Raw genomic sequence first — 19019 nt, forward strand, 5'->3', positions numbered from 1 at the left:
CACCAGGCCCAGCTAATGATTTATTTTTTCTTAAATTAATTAGAATACATTTGAGAATATCTACATAACAATTTTATTTTATTTTTAATTTAATTTTATTTTTTACACAAATTGAGTACAACTTTTCATTTCTCTGCTTGTACATGATATAGAGTTGCACCATTTGTGCATTCATATCCATAGAGGGTAATAATATCTGTCTCATTCCACCATCTCCCACCACCCCAACAATTTTACTTTTCACATGATTTCTTAAGTGGAAAATTAAAGGGTCAGAGTTATAGGTCAAGCTCTTGGAGTTGCATGTAATTCTGGATATATCTGTGAGTGTGTATCCCTCTTCTGAACACACTTGTCATGTGAATTTCTGAAAAAGAAAGGTTAGCAATTGCTGATTTGGGTGAACCATTAATGATATGCAAAAACAATTGAAATAAGCACTGAAAGATGATAATAGTAACATATTAACTTATACAATGTATAAAAGTAGGCAGCATAAAATATATATTTTCCATGTGACATATATGCAAATACATGGTCAACCATATTTTCAGGGACATCTGATTGCATATGGTTGCATCATTTGTCCATGGAAAATACTTAATACAAAATTAAATCTTGAATTTCAGTTTCATGAACTTGAAGACAGTTTTCTGGAAAACCCTGATTCAGGACAGTGGTGCAGATAAAAATTTACACAGAGTGCTGATGTTAATATGATGTGAAGCAAGTGCTTAGTAGCTTTCTGTTCAGTGCTTATACTTGTTTCTTAATGAATCCTTTACCTTCTTTGTAAAATACCATTGCCTTTCCATGTCCTCAGTTTGTATATCCTTACATTCAACCAACTGCAGATTGAAAGTACTTCCCCCAAACTAGGCCTGGTGGTACATGCTTGTAATACCAGCTCCTGCAAAGGATCATAAGTTCAAGGACAGCCTGAGCAACTTAGTGAGACCTTGCCTCAAAATAAAAAATGGGGGCTAGGAATGTGCTCAGTGGTAGAGTGCCCCAGAGTTAAATCCCCACTACTGCAAAAAAAGAAAAAAAAAAACAAGGAAAATAATCCCCTTCCTACCAAAATTGTGTCTGTATGAATATATGCAGACTTTTAATTGTCATTATTCCCTAAATTATACATTATAACAACTATTTACATAGCATTTACATTGTATCAGGTATGTAAGTAATCTAGAGATGGTTTAAAGTACGAGAAGATGTGCGGAGGTATAACCTTGGACTTGAGTTTTCATACATTTTGGTGTCTGAGTGGATCCTGGAACCAATTCTTTCCCCTTAATGTTGAGGGACAAGTGCAGCTGTAAATCATCTACCAGATAGCTCTTTGCTTTGAGTGTAATGAGACTGGTCTTTGCTTCGCTATCTCCTTCAATTTAAGTTGTACTAGTTGAGATGTTGATATTAAAATCAGAGTTTGGAAATGAAACCAAACATTACCTCCAAAGAATCTGGTTGCCTCTCTTAACTGAATGAGCATGCAACAGCTGTTCAAAAAAAATGTTATGATGAATTAAATTATTTTTTGGTGAGGTGTAAATTCCTTGTCCAAATTTTCTCCTTTGGAATTTAAAAGACTCCATGCTGGGACAAGAGGCATGGAATATTGATAGAGGACAGACAGGTGTTGCAGTAAATGTTTCCTCTTCTGAGAGGTTTGGTATTAGATGGAATGAAAGCAAACATGGATCTTCTAGGACCAGACCACGTCTTACAGGAATATTCAGTAGAGATTGTTGACACATCTAGGATAATTATTGAGGAAGGTTGGGCTGGACTCTAGGTAGGAGTCATCTTTCCCTTTGAGATCCATGCTATCAATCTTGGGTATTGAAAGAGCCCAGCTTCCCATCTCCTGTCATCAAATTGTACTCACATAATGAGCTCTCTGCTGGATGCTTGTGGTAGGTTATAAAGTAAAGAGTGTATGTTGCTTATTCCAGGTAGCATTGAGCCTAGAGCTGAAATGACCTTAGAAATTATCTAGGCCAACTCAATTCATATTTTAGACATGGCAGTGAAGATTTAGAGAGATTGATTTACTTAATGGTCCTTATGCTGATATGAAAGTCGGAGTAGAATGTCCTGACTTGTGTAGTGCTTGTGGTCAGAATTAGAACCCAGGGTTCTTAGCCTCCAATCCAACATTCAAGGTGAAGTAGAAAACATTATCTATACTCTTTAAGGTTTTCAGGTTTCTAATACCATTCCAGATGCTGGTGGGGTAATTGAAAGTAATAGAATAGCTGGAATGAATTTTAATTTTTACACTCAATTATATATTAAGAAATGCTACATTGAATTAGGTTCTATTGCTGTTATAACAAATGAATACAAATCTGGTGGTTTAGAATGATACCCCTTTATTATTTCTCAGTTCCATAGGTCCAGAGTCTGGGTGGGCTTGGTTGGTTGCTCTGCTTAGAATCTCAAAGGACTAAAATCAAGATGATAGAAGAATTGTGATCCTTTTTAGACATTCTAGGAATGACTTCCCTTTCAAGCTCATTCAGGTTGTTGTCGGAATCTAATGACGTGTGGACCCTATCCGACACCCCCCGACTCTTCACCCCCCACCCTATGGATGTCAGTTGGAAGCCACCCACAGTTCTTAGAGACTCCCCCTGGTCTTTGATGAGGACTCCTGAATCTCAGAGTCAGCATTATGTCAATTCCTTCTCCTGCTTGGAATCTCTTTCTGACTTCTGCTTGTACTACATCTCTCTGTTACTAGTCAGAAACTAAATTCTCAGCATTTAAGGGCTCATGTGATTAATTATAATTTAGGATAATCTCATTTTAAGGTCCATAACCTTAATTATATATACAGAGTCCCTTTAGCTATTTAACATAGCAAATACACATACATGTTCCAGAGATTGGAGCATGGACACCTTTAAGGGGGCCATTTCAACCTACTATACACATGATTTCCTTTAAAATTAATGACAAGGTTCCATTCTACCAGACTAATAGGAAAGTTCAGTGATGAACTTTACAAGGATTCCTTTCTCTTCCTAGGTCCTGGGCTGCTTACACAGGACAAAATATATGGAGTGATCCATTGGATACCCTCTGATTATGATAGAGAAGTGATTGTGGTCTGAGCTAATGTGGGACCTTGAAGGCTCTGGATCTGTTGCTTCAAGATTGCCTTTGTGGGCAGGTAGACTGTTCCCAGCCAAGAAACTCCATGTCTTGGATCAACCTTCAGAGCTGTACTCCTCCATTATCTTCTGCACTGGCCTGGTGCACAGTGAGGAGGTGAAGCATGGGTCCCAGGCCTCTCCTTAAAAAACAACAACCACTACCTTTAGCAAGATATGATTTACATACCATAAGATTCACTTATTTTATTATTTTTTCTTAATATTTATTTAGTTGTAGATGAACACACAGTATCTTTATTTATTTTTATGAGGTGCTGAGGATGGAACCAGTGCCTTACACATGCGAGGCAAACACTTTACCAATGAGCTACAGCCCCAGCCCCAGATTCACTTATTTTAAATGTTATAGGTCAATGATTTTTGCTAATCATGCAGAGTTATGTAACTATCACCACAACTCAATTTCAGAACATTTCCATTATTTCCAAAAGATCCCTTGTGCCCATTCAGGTCTACCTTTCCCATGAGTCCCAGGAGCACAGTCACATTGCTCATTCAGAAGTACACATTTCCCTTCCCCTCCTCCAAGAAAACTCTCAGAGAATTTAGCTTCCAGAAAATAAAAGCCAAGGAAACTGATTGTCTCAAATCCAGTGATAAAACTCTCCTATAAGGAAAGGCAGGGCTTAGAATCCAGGTTTATTCTCAGAGTGGGATGGGAGTCGAAGCCCAGCAAGGAACACAGCACACCTCAATATCTCAGTGATTTATCCATCCTCTAGGATGACAGAATCCTCACAGTGCACCTAGTAGGTAACCTCTGACTTCACTGAGCAGTGATCTACGAGTGAGAAAGTCAGACTTCCCTGCTTTTCTTGCTTCTTTCCTCTTCTAAGAAAAAACTAAGATATTCTTCTCTTTCACATACATGATCTAAAGGGGACATAGTGTGGCATGGGATGGGAGGTTCAGGGAACCACTTGTCCAGGGTCAGCCATGCACCAGGGCTTTGCATCCATTGTTCCTTCTGCCTAGAATGCTATGACTGACTTGTCACCTATTCAGAGAACCTGCCTTTGACCTCCATATCTAAAATAAAACCTTGTTCTAGAGGCAAGTAACAGAAAACTCTTAAGCCTTAGTGACATGTGCTGGTTATTTAATAAAAAAATCTGGAGGTACCACAATGTCAGTCCACTGTGTGATATTTCTGGGAGTCTCAGGAACTGAACTCATAAGATACCACCCAGAGCCCTTACAACTTCATGCAAAGGTTTATAAAGCATGAGTGGAGCAGCCAGTCCCAGGAAAACACTCCCCACATGCCTCTTTCCTTTCACAAAGAAAAAACATTTTCCCAAGACCCTCTCAAGACCCTTCCAAGAGACTTTCTCTAGTTTCTGGCTGATGCTGATGTGACCATACCTAGCTGCAAAAGATGGTGGAGAAGATTTTATCTTGTCTTGTCAGTCTCAACAGTGAGAGACAGTCAAGGCAGAACTTGGAAATGGCCACTAGGCAACCAGACAACCATGTGCTATTTCCTTTCTCATCAGTTCTTGGTTTTTCATTCTGCTTTATTTTTATCCATAGCACTAACCAGTTCTGAGTTAGTAATTTTTAAATTTAAATTTATTTTTAAGTATACATAAAAACAGAATTTTTGCATATTAACGGAGTACTTTGATATTTTAATACACGTATACATTTGTGTAATGTTTCAATCAGGTTGCACATAATCTGTCTCCTCAGACATTTATCATTTCTCTTTGATGAAAACATTCAAATTCCTTTCTTCTAGCTTTTCAAAATATGTGGTATGTTTTCGTTATCTATAGTCACCCTATCAGAATTTCTTACTCCTATCTAACTGTAACTTAGTACCTACTGATCAACCTCTGGTCCCTACTCATCTCAGCCTCTGGTAACTTCTATGAGATAAATTTTTGGGGGGGTATCAGGGATTGAACTCAGAGGTTTTTATCCATGAGCCACATCCCCAAACCTTTTTTATGTTTTATTTAGAGACAGGTTTCACTGCGTTGCTTAGGGCCTCACTAAGTTGCTGAGGCTGGCTTTGAACTCTTGATCCTCCTGCCTCAGCTTCCTGAGCCACTGGGATTACAGGTGTATGCCAACACACCTGGCTGAGATAAACTTTTTGAGTGATGTTTTAGTCAACTTTTCAGCTGCTGACTAAAGGACCCGCCAAAACAATTGTAGAGCAGGAAAGGTTTATTTAGGGGCTCAGACATCCTAGTCCATAGAAGGCTGATTCCATACCTGGGGCTCAAGGTGAGGCTGATCGTCATGGTGGAAAAGTGTGGTGGAGGGAAGCAGCTCACATGATGATCAGAAAGCAGAGAGAGAGAGAGAGAGCCCTTCACTTGCCAGATACAAATATATACCCCAAAGCCATGCCCTCAATGTTCTACCTTCTCCAGCCATACCCTACCTGCCTTCAGGTGATTAATTGATTGATAGAGTTAAATTTTATTTTTTATTTTTTGGTACCAGGGATTGAACCTAGTGGCACTTAACTACTGAGCCACATCCGCAGCCCTTTTTATTTTTTTATTTTGAGACAGGGTCTGGCTAAGTTGCTTAGGCCTCATTAAATCGCTGAGGCTGGTTTTGAACTTGGATCCTCTTGCCTCAGCCTCCCAAGTTGCTGCTGCTCTGTTTCTCCTCCTCCTCCTGCCCCTCCTATTCCTCTACCTCCTTATTCTCCTTCTTTTCTTTCTTTCTCTCCTTCTTCTTATCCTCCTTCTCCTCCTCCTCCTCCTCCTTCCCCGCCCTCTTCCTTCTTCATGATTCAGTCTTACTTAGCAAGGTGTATGTGTCAAGGAATTATCCATTTCGTCTAGGTTATAAAATTTGTTGGCATATAGTTGCTCAGAATAAGCTGTAACGAACCTTTGCATTTCTATACTGTCAGTTGTATTGTCTCCTTTTTCATCCTTGATTTTATTTATATATGTCTTCTCTTACTTTTGCTTAGTCTAGCTAAGGGTTTGTTGATTTTGTTTCTAAAGATCCAGCTTTTTGTTTTGCTGAACTTTTGTAAATTTTTTATTTTATTGTTATTATTATTTTAGTCTCTATTTACTTTTGCTCTGATCTTTATTGTTCCTTTTCTTCTACTAATTTGGGGTCTGGTTTGTTTTTGTTTTTCTATTTTCTTAAGATGCAGTGATCGGGTTTTTGTTTTTCTTTTTTCCAATATTGGGGATTGAATCCAGGGCCTTAAGCATACTAGGCAAGCACTATATCACTGAGTTACATCCCAGGGCAAGTTTTTATTTTATTATATTTTTATTTGTACATGACAGTGGAATGTATTTTGACATATCAGACATACTTGGAGTATAACTTCCCATTTTTGTGGTTGTACATGATGTGGTTACAGTGGTCATATATCCATATAAGAACATAGGAAAGTTATGTTTGGTTCATTCTACTGTCTTTCCTATTCTTATCCCCCTCCCTTCCCTTTATTCCCCTTTGTTTAATTCAATAACTTTTCTCTCTCTCTCTCTCTCTCTCTCTCTCACTCTCTCTCTCTCTCCCCCCTCTCCTTCTCCCTCTCCCTCTCCCTCTCTCTCTCTCTCTCTCTCTCTCACACACACACACACACACACACACACACATACACACACAGCTTATTGTGAGTTAGCTTCCGCATATCAGAGAATTTTTGCATTCTTCCTTGGCCCATTATTTTTTCAAGAACAAGATAATTTCCATGGAGGAAGAAAGGAAAGAAATAAATACAAATTAAAAGACAAACAAAAAATCCTCTGTACTTGCACTCTATCCTTCCCCACACTTTGAATTTTCGATGGCCCACTTTATATCTTATTATATTGTCTATCTCATAACATTACTGTAGTTATTCTAATCATTTTGGGTTTTTTCCTTCATTATTAAAATGTACATGGTTACATACCATATTTACAATATGAGAACATTCTGAATTTGTCTATATAGTTATTCATATTAGTAAGTTTTGTATCATCCAGAATTTTCTTCTTAGTCATTAATATCTCTTTCAGTTCAAAGAACTTCCTTTAGCATTTCTTGTTAAAACGGTCTGGTGGAGTTACAGTCTCTCCGTTTTGTTTGTCTAGGAAAGTCCTTATCTCTCTTCATTTCTAAAGGATATCTTTAGATATGGTATTTTTTGGGGGGTACCTTGGTTGGCAGGATTTTTTCCTTCAATCTGTGAAATAATTTTGCCACTCTATCTTGCCCTACAAAGCAGGTGAATTGGGAAATCCTTAAGTGTTGCTTATTTCTTTTCTCTTGCTGCCTTGAGAATCTTTTCTTTGCCTTTAACCTTTAAGAGCTTGGTTATAATATGTCTTGGGGTAGACATGGTACAGTTGAATCTGACTGGTGATCTTTGACTTCCTTGTACTAAGATATTTGTATTCTTCTTTAGATTTGAGGGTTTTTTTCTGTTAGATCTCTTTGAACTAGCTTTCTACCCCTTTGACATTCTCCTGTCACACATGAACCCCAATAACCTGAATATTTGCTCTTAATGCTGTCCCAAATTTCCATAAGCTTTCTCCATTCCTCTCATTTTTTCCCTTCAGCTTTGTATTTTCAAATAGCCTGTCTTCAAGGTCACTAATCTTATATTTGATCTGTCCTGCTATTGTTTTAAATTTCTCTTAGTATATTTTTCAACTCAAGGATTCCTGTTTAGTTTTTTAAAAAATTGCTTCTATCTCTCTGTGAAGTTTGTCTATAAGTGTATTGACTCTGGACTAGGTTTGTGGCTTAGTGATAGAACACTTGCCTAACACATGTGAGGCACTGGGTTCGATCCTCAGCACCACATAAAAATAAGTAAATAAAATAAAGGTATTGTGTTCATCTATAATTAAGAAAATTAAAAATAGAAAAGTACTGAATCATTTCTCTGTATTCTCTTGAAGCTCTTTGAGGTGCCTTAAAATAGCAGTTTTATTTTATTTTTTATTATTATTTCTGGTATGGGGAATTGAACCTAGGAATGCTTTACCACTGGGGTACCTCCAAGCCCTTTTTTACTTTTCATTTTGAGACAGGGTCTTGCTATTGCTTTGGGTTTTGCTCAATTGCTGAGACTGGTCTTGAACTTGAGATCTTCTTGCCTCAGCCTCTCAAATCGCTGAGATTATAGTCATGCACTACCACTGACCCAGCCAAAACAGCAATTTTCAATTCCCCATTTAAGAGATTGTCTATCCTGGTTACCATTTGTTCAGTTCCTAGCCTTATTTTGATCATTAGGTGAGGTCATGGTTCCCAGAAAGAATTTTCCCCCCTGAAAGTTCTTGATGCTTATTAGTGTGTAATATTGTCCACACCGGACATAGTAGGTATTTATTTAAATCTTTATAATCTGGCTTTGTGTTTAGCCTGTCTTTCGGAAATTCGTGCAAAATGCTGTATTCTCTAAGCCTGCAGTGGCTTCCTCTGTTTCAGCACCAGATGGTGCTCTACATCCAGGTTTATCACAGCCCAGTGTTGGTGTGTTGCCACTGTTTTAGCACTAGAGGGCAATCCAAGGTGAGGTTTGCCCCAAATCTGCAATTGGTATTATTCAACATAAATTGGGGGAAAGGTAGTCAGTCCATCCCTATAAGCCTCTCTCTGGGGCTAGGATAGGCCCAAACGCCTCATCACGGTCACCAGCCTATGGTCTTGCACCAAGGAATTCTGCCCAGTTCTGGACAGAATCAATGTGGATGGACCAGCCCCAGGCTCCTGTGACCACCAATGCCACAGTGCTATCAGACCCTGAGTCCACAACCTGCTGAGACCAGCCTATTACTAGACAGGTTAGTGTATTTGTCCCTGTGTATTTCAGGGAAAAAATGGGCCTCAGAGATCACTATTGATAAAATGTAAAAATGTTTGCTCTTTAAGAAGCATTACATAAAGGGACCTTGACTTCAAAAGAATGGTGCTGTAATTATGACAGGTTGGAGGAATAGGATTTTCCTAGCTACGTGAAATCATGCCATGGATGCTGACCTTGTTTATTTCTGATATTTTAAGATCTTGTGAAAGACAAAGAAGTAAAGGTGGTAGAAAGAGTACTAGTTCCTTAAATCTAGATATCCAGAATTTCTTACCCAGGAATGTCCATTGGTTGTTGTGCCTATCTTGGAAATTAGAAGAGGCTCATTTGAAAATCCTTCTCTGTTCAAAAAATCATGTTCTCCTTGAAAGTGTAACCATTATCCAAACAAGGAAATGTACCCAGACTCATCTAGGGAAACTGCTTAATCTTAATTGGGAAACTGAATGCCAGGTGTGGTGGCATACACCTGCAATTCCAGCAGCTTGGAGCTGAGAAAAGAGGATCATAAGTTTGAAGCCAGCCTCGGCAACTGAGCGAGGCTGTAAGCAACCTAGCAAGACTCTGTCTAAAAAATAAAAAGGGCTGAGGATGTGGCTCAGTGGTTAAGTACCCTTAATACATTTAACTTGGCATTCTGTATTTTATCTGGCACATGCATCTGGGTAGCACATGGTAAGAACATGTCTTCACCTCACGGGTCTTCTGTTTCCCTGCTATAGTTAAGCTGGTGGAGTTCAATCCCTGGTATGAGGGAAAAAAAAAAAAAACTCAATTGGGAAGCTGATTAAAAAACACAAAGCCAGAAATATTATGGAGGAATACTTACAGTTATATTACATAAAAGGAGGAAAGAGAAAAGAGCATCCAAGAAAATTCCAGGTATATAAGCCTGTGACACTGAGAGTATCAGGTGGTGGAGGGAAGCTCTGTTTTCAAAGCACTGAGGTATTCTTTTGCAATTATTCAAAATTATATAGTGAAAAGAATTTAAGCTGAATAAATTCTATATACTTTTGAAAAAGATATTCAATCCAGATATATTACAAACTTTAGCATATAATGCAAAGAAAGTTTGATCTAGCTAATATGTCACTATAACATCAACTCTACCTTTGACAAAGTTAGCATTTATATATTTGGGCCTCAGTGAATTTTTTCTGCTTAAAAATATTGTAATTAATTATTAAGTACTCAGATCTCTTCACAAAAGACAGTTACCCTTAATAAATCTAAATTATGTGATTTAGCATTGTCACAAAGTGTTAATTTTTAACACTTTGAAGCACTTTCTATGTGCTATCACATAGCGAGGTGATTCAAAGCCTATACAAGCATAATACTTATTATTTTCCTCATACCAGGCAGATTTATATATTATAACTTGCTTAACTCTTGAGCATATTCTCTCATTTAGTTCACATAGTAATCAAATGAAGCAGGAACCAATTATCCTCATCTTATAGCTAAGAAAACTGAAGTTCAAGAGGGGTAAGTGACTTTCCCACAGTCACATAGTGAGTAAGTGACACAGTATAATTTGTACTTCAGCCATCTTGATTTTGAAGTCTGCATACACAGCCACTTTGCAATATGCCTGTTGTTCAGCAGAAGATTATGTTCTGGGTGTATAAATAAAAATACAGGATAGCTATTAAATATTCTACGGGACATGCTTAGCTAGAAAATGATATGAAGTTCACATTTAACTTGGCATTCTGTATTTTATCTGGCACATGCATCTGGGTAGCACATGGTAAGAACATGTCTTGGCCTCAGAGGTCTCCTGTTTCCCTGCTATAGTTAAGCTGGTGGATACTTGGTCTTTAAGTAGTTCTATAAAACATTTAGCTCAGTATCCCACACCAAAGCTTAGCTCTTGACCAGAAAGTAAGACAGCATCAGGAAGCTTCTGAAGAGCCTGTGTGGCCTCCCAAGCCATGTTAATTTCATGGGTGCATATAAGTTCAGAACTGCAGGATTGGTTGCCCTATAAACCCTGATCCCCTGGAAGTGGTGTGTTGATAGATGTTTAGTAACTGGCTCTACAAAGAGAAGACCCCTGCTTTGTGGTGTTTTGTCTATTTCCCTGCTCTGAACATTCCTATCATAGCTGATTCATGATACCAACATGATGTCATTGAACCTGAGTTGGAAAGAAGTGTGTACAGGAAAGAAGTGTTTGTGAATCTTCACAATTTCAGGAGGGTAAAAATCAGTTGTTAGGGTTTTTGAGTCTTTAAAACAAACAAACAAAACCCTAACCAGGCTCAGGGGAACCCCATGTAAACCAAAGGCAGCCTACTACTGCTACAGGCATGTTTCTCTTTTTATGTGCAGGCAAGCCAAGCCTAGGTAACAAGGAAAGGTTTAATAAAAAATATCTACCACCATATAATTTTTAAATAAAACAATTAAGTTATAAAAAGACAGTTTCCTATGTAGGTAGCATCATTGATCAAACCTTTTCCTCATTTCAATTCAAACTAAAGTATGGAGCTCTGCTTTCATTCTGTGTTTAAAAGACAAATTAATCATCAGTCATGTTGCATTTCCAATGCTCTCACACCCTTTATTCTGAAGAAAGGCTGTATCTCCAGACCAGCGTGTCTGTTGCACTCTTGATGCTAAGCCTCCATGCAGTACGTGGTGGGAGTGACTTTTTTTTTAAGTGTTTGCTGTGTCACATATTTCTGAGCTGGCATATTGAACAGATGTATCTGTGGGTAGGAAGAGGCTGTGGGGAATAGCTTCATCTTCCTATGTTTGGATGAAGAGTCCAGAAGGACCTACCCCTGTATGGCCCATTTAACCTTCTGAATTCGGATCAAGCCCTTTGTGGTCTCAGTGGATATGAAGCCCTGATGACAGTTAAGGACAAGGCAGTCTTTCCAACATATGACCTGAGAGGAAGAACTTCAGGCTTTTAAACTTGTAAAACAGAGTAATAATATTACCTACATTGAAGCATTATGCATAAGAAATGCCTGATCATAGTAATATTAACTCTGGGTGATACCAACACTATACCTACCATCATCACTGTAATTAATCTTTCTGTTCTGCTCTATAGTAAATAGCATTATGTATCTGCTTAGGTCTAGTAAATACTTCCCATTCTATAGAAAATGTTTCTTTTTTAGCCAATCCCTACAAAACAAATGCCGAATGTCTTCTCTGATATAAGGGGGGTGACTCAAAAAAGAGTAGGGAGGAAGAGCATGAGAAGAAGATTACCACTAAATAGAGAAGAGAGGTGGGAGGGAATGGCAGGGAGAAGGGGAATTGCACGGAAGATGGAAGGAGACCCTCATCAGTATACAAAATACATGTATGATGATGTGAGGGGGAAGGAAAAAAAAGAGAGAAATGTGTCACATTAGATTGGGTAGAGAGAGGTGATGGGAGGGGAGGGGAGGGGGTATAGGAAGGGCAGCAGAATAAAATAGACACTAGTATTGATGTATGTATATACGTGGCCGTATAACCAATGTGATTCTGCAACATGTACACCAGGAAAAATGAGAATTCATACCCCATTTGATTCAAATGTATGATATGTCAAGATCATTGTATTGTCATGTGCAACTAATAAAAAAAGAAAATGCTTCTTTTTTAAAACTGTAAAAATTTTAACATAAAAATTTTATGTATGGGGCTGGGGTTGTGGCTCAGTGGTGGAGTACTTGCCTAGCAAGTGCGAGGTGCTTGGTTCAATCCTCAGCACCACATAAAAATAAATAAATAAAATAAAGGTATTGTGTCCAACTACACCTAATTTTTTAAAAAATTCTATGTATGTATGTATATATTACTAGATTGGGAATGGACCCCAGGGGTGCTCCACCACTGACCTACATCCCTAACCCTTATTTTATTTTGAGACAGGGTCTTGCTAAGTTGCCCAGACTGGCCTCAAACTTCTTATCCTCCTTCCTCAACCCCTCCAGTAGCTGGAATCATAGGCATGTGCCACCATGCCTGAATGATATTAAATTTTTAAGCAAATCTCAGAAATAAGAATGGTCTTCCAAAATGGTGAGAATGTTTGTGAATCTTCACAACTTCAGGAGGATAAAAATCAGTTGTTAGGGTTTTTGAGTCTTTAAAACAAACAAACAAAACCCTAACCAGCAATTGGTACACAAAGTCAGGAATAGCCCTTAGCAGAGCACAGTTTGTCATCTGTGCCTCTCTTTTCCTTTTTCCTCCCCTCCCTCTTATATTAGCTTCCACTCATCCATTCATTCTGCCAGCTAGCCATAAAAAGTATGAATTTCAAAAAGTTAAAATTGTGACTTTTTAACAAATACAGAATGAACATATATCAAAGATTTATTAACTTACTACTGAAAGAATCAATGAAATAATAAAGCTGGTTCCAAGAACCTTTTAAGAGATATTTATAGTCATTTTTTAAAAAACATTGTTAGTATAAAAACAGTGTCAGCTAAGTAGACATAAGTTGGTTAATGTCCTACAAGGCAATAAGTTCATTAACTTTGGAGTCATTTTTTATGCAAAACTCTACAAGTTGACATGTAATTTTCATAGTGTCTATGTGCTCGTCGAATAGTAAATAGCAAAACAAGCACAAGCTCATTTTTTCCAGAGAATTAATAATCCTGAGGAAGGCCCATTTAAGAATGTCTCATAGAGCTGAGGGTGTGGCTCAGTGGTAGAGTGCTTGTGCAGCATATGGAAGTCCTAGGTTTGCCAGGGAACTGTGTGGGGTGTGCGTCCCAGCACAACAATACCTTTGCCACCTTTTCAAGTATTGGATAATTTTTATTAACATATGTGCCCATTCATATGTTTAGTGAATCTTTATTAGTATCTAAATATCCAAGGGATATAGAGATAAGACATAATCCCTGAGAGACTTGTAACCTAATGGAGGAGACAAACGTACAAAATAAAAATTATAATATCAAGTGATGAGGCCTAGTAACATCTCAGGCTCCCCAAGTTACCTGATTGCAGAGGCCTACCTAGCCCCTAGTTCTGTACCCATCAGCATTTTCTCCACCCATATATTAAATACATCTCTTAGAGTATGGATAGATAGTAATATAATTTAATAAGTGATTGCACTTTTAGATAATATATAGAGATTTAAAAAGGCCTTCAGTCCTCTACCTAATGGAGTATGATATATTGGCAGTCTCAAAACTGGCTGTGATTCTTCATCTCTTTCCTGCTCTGACTTAAGTCAGAGCAGGAAAGAGATGAAGAATTCTTGTCACTCCTGAAATGACCACATATGGGTGGCTCTGTGATATAATTGCTAAAGAGCCCTTGTATTTCAGAAACACTCCCTGGAAGAATGTTTGTTTCCAAATTGATGCAGCAGAAGAGGCTTTTCTGAAATTTTACTTTGGAGCCTTAGAATTTAATATAGCAGACAAGTTTCCCTGGGAGTGGGGAACTCCCAGAACCTGTCTGAGGATACCTGTCTACCTTTCTTCTCCTTTAGATGAGGCTTTGGCTTCATGTAGCTGCTGACCTGGGTTACTTAGATCACATCTGCCCTGCTCTTATCAGGAGTCATATTTTCCCATATCACTGTGGTCACCAATGTTTCAGCTTCCTGAGAATGCACAATGATTTTCTATCCAGTTTTTAATTATCCTAGCAGAGCCACAGAGAATAAGGAATCATTTATTTTAGTTCTCTGTCCTTAAGAATCCAATTTACTAAATATTTAAAAGCAATTACTAATGTAAAGAACTTCAGTAGAAGCTGTAGAGAATAGAGGAAGAATAACACCTCCTCCCCCATGAGCCAATAGTTCAGTGGGGCAGACAGAAACATGGAAATAATTGTAAATCAGTGATTCTTTTTGTTTGTTTTGTGGTACTGAGGATTGAACCCAGTGGTGCTCTATCACTGAGCTACACCCCCAGCCCTTTTAATTTTTTTTTATCTTGAGACAGGGTCTTGCTAAATTGCTAAGTCTGACCTTGAACTTGAGACCCTCCTTCCTCAGCCTCCCAAATAGCTGGGATTACAGGCATGGGCCACTGTACCCAGCCCCTAAAGCAAAGATTCTAAACTGTGGCTGCACATTAGGATCACCTGGGGAACTTTGGAACATCCTGTAGTCCAGATTGCATATGATACCAGTTAAATTAGAACCCTGGAGAATGGAATCCAAGCATCAGTATTTTTTAAGGCTCCCTGGTAAATTTCAGTTTATTGCTAAGCTAGAGTGAAACGAACTTATAAAATGTTGCAGTAAGGCTCAAATCTCAGCTCCTTTGTGAAACCTTTCCTTTCCTACCCCAAAATTGAGTCTATTTTTCTGTTTCTTAGCTCCTTTTAAATATGTCTGTTTTTAGAAGTTAATTATAATTATTTTCAAATTGTTATAATATGACAGACATTATTTTATTTTAAAATATTTTTTAGTTGTTGATAGACTTTATTTTATGTATTTATATGTGGTGCTGAGAATAGAACCCAGTGCCTCATACATGTCAGGCAGGTGTGCTACAACTGAGCCACACCCCAGCCCCCACAGACTGATTATTTTATAATGCCTTCCTAATCTTTGTTTCTCTAGTACCAAGCAGTTTCTTAGTTTATTGAATAAATAAACAGAGCTGCAGCAATTTAGGTAGAGTCAGAGTTCACTGATTTAAAATATGTATGTTCTTTCATGAAGCAATAACAACACCATGACATCAAAGTAACGTCATTGGTAGGTAGCACACTGTTAGTACATGAACTGCATCATCTTCTGGAAAAGGAAGCTGTTTACAGATGTCATTAAATTAAGAGCTGTGCTGACTGTTTCATGTGTTACCATAATGTTTTTCTAATAGAAGGTCTGCAGTCAGTAAGGGCTCTTCCATAGCCAGACAGTCTATTTTCACAGACTCCTATTTGCCTTTTCCACAGCCAGTGTCTGTGTTTCCTTCTGCCCAAGCTTTCCTCTCTTGCAGCTTCATTGTGTGTATGACATCTAGGAACTTGTCACATGGTTGGCCAGACTTCCAACACTTCTTCAGCTAGTGGTAACAAACTTACCATGAGCCAGATTTGAGCTCCCCAACCCTCTGTGAACCCTCAGTGGGTGAAGGAGACAATGACATGTGCAGGGATGGGGTGTGACATGAGTTCTACCACATCTGATTAAGGGTCAGAATGGTGAGTCCAGAGAGAGCCTGAGCTCTTTCTAAAATGAAAAAGAAATGGAGGGGGAGCAGAAATTCTTCAGGTAGTAATTATGTTTTCCTGCTAGTGCAGAAGCCCCGCTCATTGACAGATGACAACCAATCTGTCATAAAACTGTTAGTTTTAGTAGTCAGTCTATATTGACACCATTTTAACAGGAGCCCTCATTCTTCTTTTCTTATCCAGAACTAAGAGAAAAAAAGTGAATATGGTTTTTGCTCACAGAATGGATCACAGCAAGCCACCTTTGGTTATTCCTACACCTCTGGTGTCCCTCCAGAACCACAGCTGCACTGAAACAGCCACGCCTCTGCCAAGCCATGACCTGATGGATTTATATGAGGAGCCCAACTGGATGAGCAACAGAACAGACCTTCAATATGGACTGAAACCGGGGGAAGTGGCCACAGCCAGCATTTTCTTTGGGGCTCTGTGGTTGTTTTCTATCTTTGGCAACTCCCTGGTTTGTTTGGTTATCCATAGGAGCAGGAGGACTCAGTCTACCACCAACTACTTTGTGGTCTCCATGGCCTGTGCTGACCTTCTCATAAGCGTGGCCAGCACTCCATTTGTCCTGCTCCAGTTCACCACTGGAAGGTGGACATTGGGTACCGCAATGTGCAAGATGGTGCGATACTTTCAATATCTCACTCCAGGTGTCCAGATCTACGTTCTCCTCTCCATCTGCATTGACCGGTTCTACACCATTGTCTACCCACTGAGCTTTAAGGTGTCCAGAGAAAAAGCCAAGAAAATGATTGCAGCATCATGGATCTTTGATGCAGCCTTTGTGACCCCCGTGTTCTTTTTCTATGGCTCCAACTGGGACAGTCACTGTAACTATTTCCTCCCTTCCTCTTGGGAAGGAACTGCTTACACTGTCATCCACTTCTTGGTGGGCTTTGTGATTCCATCTGTCCTCATAATCTTATTTTACCAGAAGGTCATAAAGTATATTTGGAGGATAGGTACTGATGGCCGAACAGTGAGGAGGACAATGAACATTGTCCCAAGGACAAAAGTGAAAACAGTCAAGATGTTCCTCATTTTAAATCTGTTGTTCTTGTTTTCTTGGCTGCCTTTTCATGTAGTTCAGCTGTGGCACCCCCATGAACATGATTATAAGAAAAGTTCCCTTGTTTTCACAGCTGTCACATGGATATCCTTTAGTTCTTCAGCCTCTAAACCTACTCTGTATTCAATTTATAATGCCAATTTTAGGAGAGGAATGAAAGAGACTTTTTGCATGTCCTCAATGAAGTGTTACCGAAGCAATGCCTATACTATCACAACAAGTTCAAGGATGGCCAAAAAGAACTATGTTGGCATTTCAGAAATCCCTCCCATAGCCAAAACTGTAACCAAAGACTCAATCTATGATTCATTTGACAGAGAAGCCAAGGAAAAGAAGCTTGCTTGGCCCATTAACTCAAATCCACCAAATACTTTTGTCTGATTTCTCAGAATTCTTTCAATTATTGTTATGTGTCAGAGATTAAAAAGCTTTAACTATAAAAACAAAATTTTTACATTTTTTTCACTCAGCTGAGTTATTTTGTAAAATGTACCCATTTATTGGTAATACTTGTGGTTTTTATTCTAGTTGCTTTTTTAAAAAATTATTTATTTATTGTAATTAGGTATATATGATGGCAGAATGCATTTTGATTCATTGTACACAATTGCAGCACAACTTTTCATTTCTGATTGTACATGATGTAATGTCGCACCTTATATGCAGTCATACACGTACCTAGGGTAATAATGTCCATCTCATTCCACCATCTTTCCTGCCCCCATACCTCCTCCTCCCTCCTCTTTACCCAATCAAAGTTCCTCCATTTTTCCATGCCTGCCCTTCCTTATGGATCAGCACCCACTTATCAGAAAGAACATTTGGCCTTTGGATTTTTGGGATTGGCTTACTTCACTTAGCATGATATTTTCTAACCCTATCCATTTACCTGCCAATGCCATAATTTTATTCTCTTTTAATGTTGAGTAATATTCCATTGTGTATATATACCAGTTTCTTTATCCATTTGTCTACTGAAGGTTGGTTCCACAATTTAGCTATTGTGAATTATACTACTATAAACACTGATGTGGCTGCATTACTATAGTATGCTGATTTTAAGTCCTTTGGATATAGCCTGAGGAATGGGATAGCTGGGTCAAATGGTGGTTCCATTCTAAGTTTTCTAAGGAATCTCCATACTGTTTTCCAAAGTGGTTGCACCAATTTGCAGTCCCACCAGCAATGTATGAGTGTACTTTTCCCCCCACATCCTTGCCAACACTTATTGTTGTTTCTATTTCTTTCTATTTCTATTCTGTTGTGAGATGAAATCTTAAGAGTAGTTTTGATTTGCATTTCTCTAATAACTAAAGATGTTGAACAACATTTTTTCATATATTTGTTGATCATTTGTATATCTTCTTCTGAGAAGTATCTGTCTAGTTGCTTTATGTTTTAGGAAAAGTACTCAACTTCAAATGATAGTCAGCTGTCCTTTTACTATATTAGGTGTATAAAAAATTCTTACCTATTTTTTATTATTATTAGGTCCAAAAAAAGCATAAATCATACACACTCTTTGGTTAATGATTCCACTTCATCCTGTTTGTTCATTTTTTTCTTCTTCCTACTGAATATTTATAACTATTGGCTTATATTCTATGAAACCCTCCATGACATTCATTTGAGCTACTTGCATTTCTTCTACTGTGCAGCATTTAGAAAGAGTTAACACTGTATGTATTTTCACATTACCTCTTCCAAGTAATCACTGGCTAAATCCCCTACAAAAAAGTGCTCCATATATTGGAACTTGCTGGAAGGTGTACTGCAGCGA

General features: G+C 38.3%; 1 protein-coding gene across 3 annotated transcripts in view; it reads left to right on the top strand.

Annotated features, from left to right (window-relative positions):
* Gpr19 (G protein-coupled receptor 19) overlaps positions 1-17661 on the top strand; it is a 39094-nt gene extending 21433 nt beyond the window's left edge. For all 3 annotated transcript variants that reach the window (XM_027955909.2, XM_027955908.2, XM_071609210.1), the window contains one exon: positions 16351-17661. In XM_027955909.2, coding sequence (XP_027811710.1) covers positions 16373-17620 — 1248 coding nt within the window. In that variant the 5' untranslated portion in view covers positions 16351-16372 and the 3' untranslated portion in view covers positions 17621-17661. The remainder of the gene's footprint in view (positions 1-16350) is intronic.
* The last annotated feature ends 1358 nt before the right edge of the window (positions 17662-19019 follow it).

Source organism: Marmota flaviventris, chromosome 3 (assembly GCF_047511675.1).
Source record: "Marmota flaviventris isolate mMarFla1 chromosome 3, mMarFla1.hap1, whole genome shotgun sequence".
Taxonomy (NCBI): Eukaryota; Metazoa; Chordata; class Mammalia; order Rodentia; family Sciuridae; genus Marmota; species Marmota flaviventris.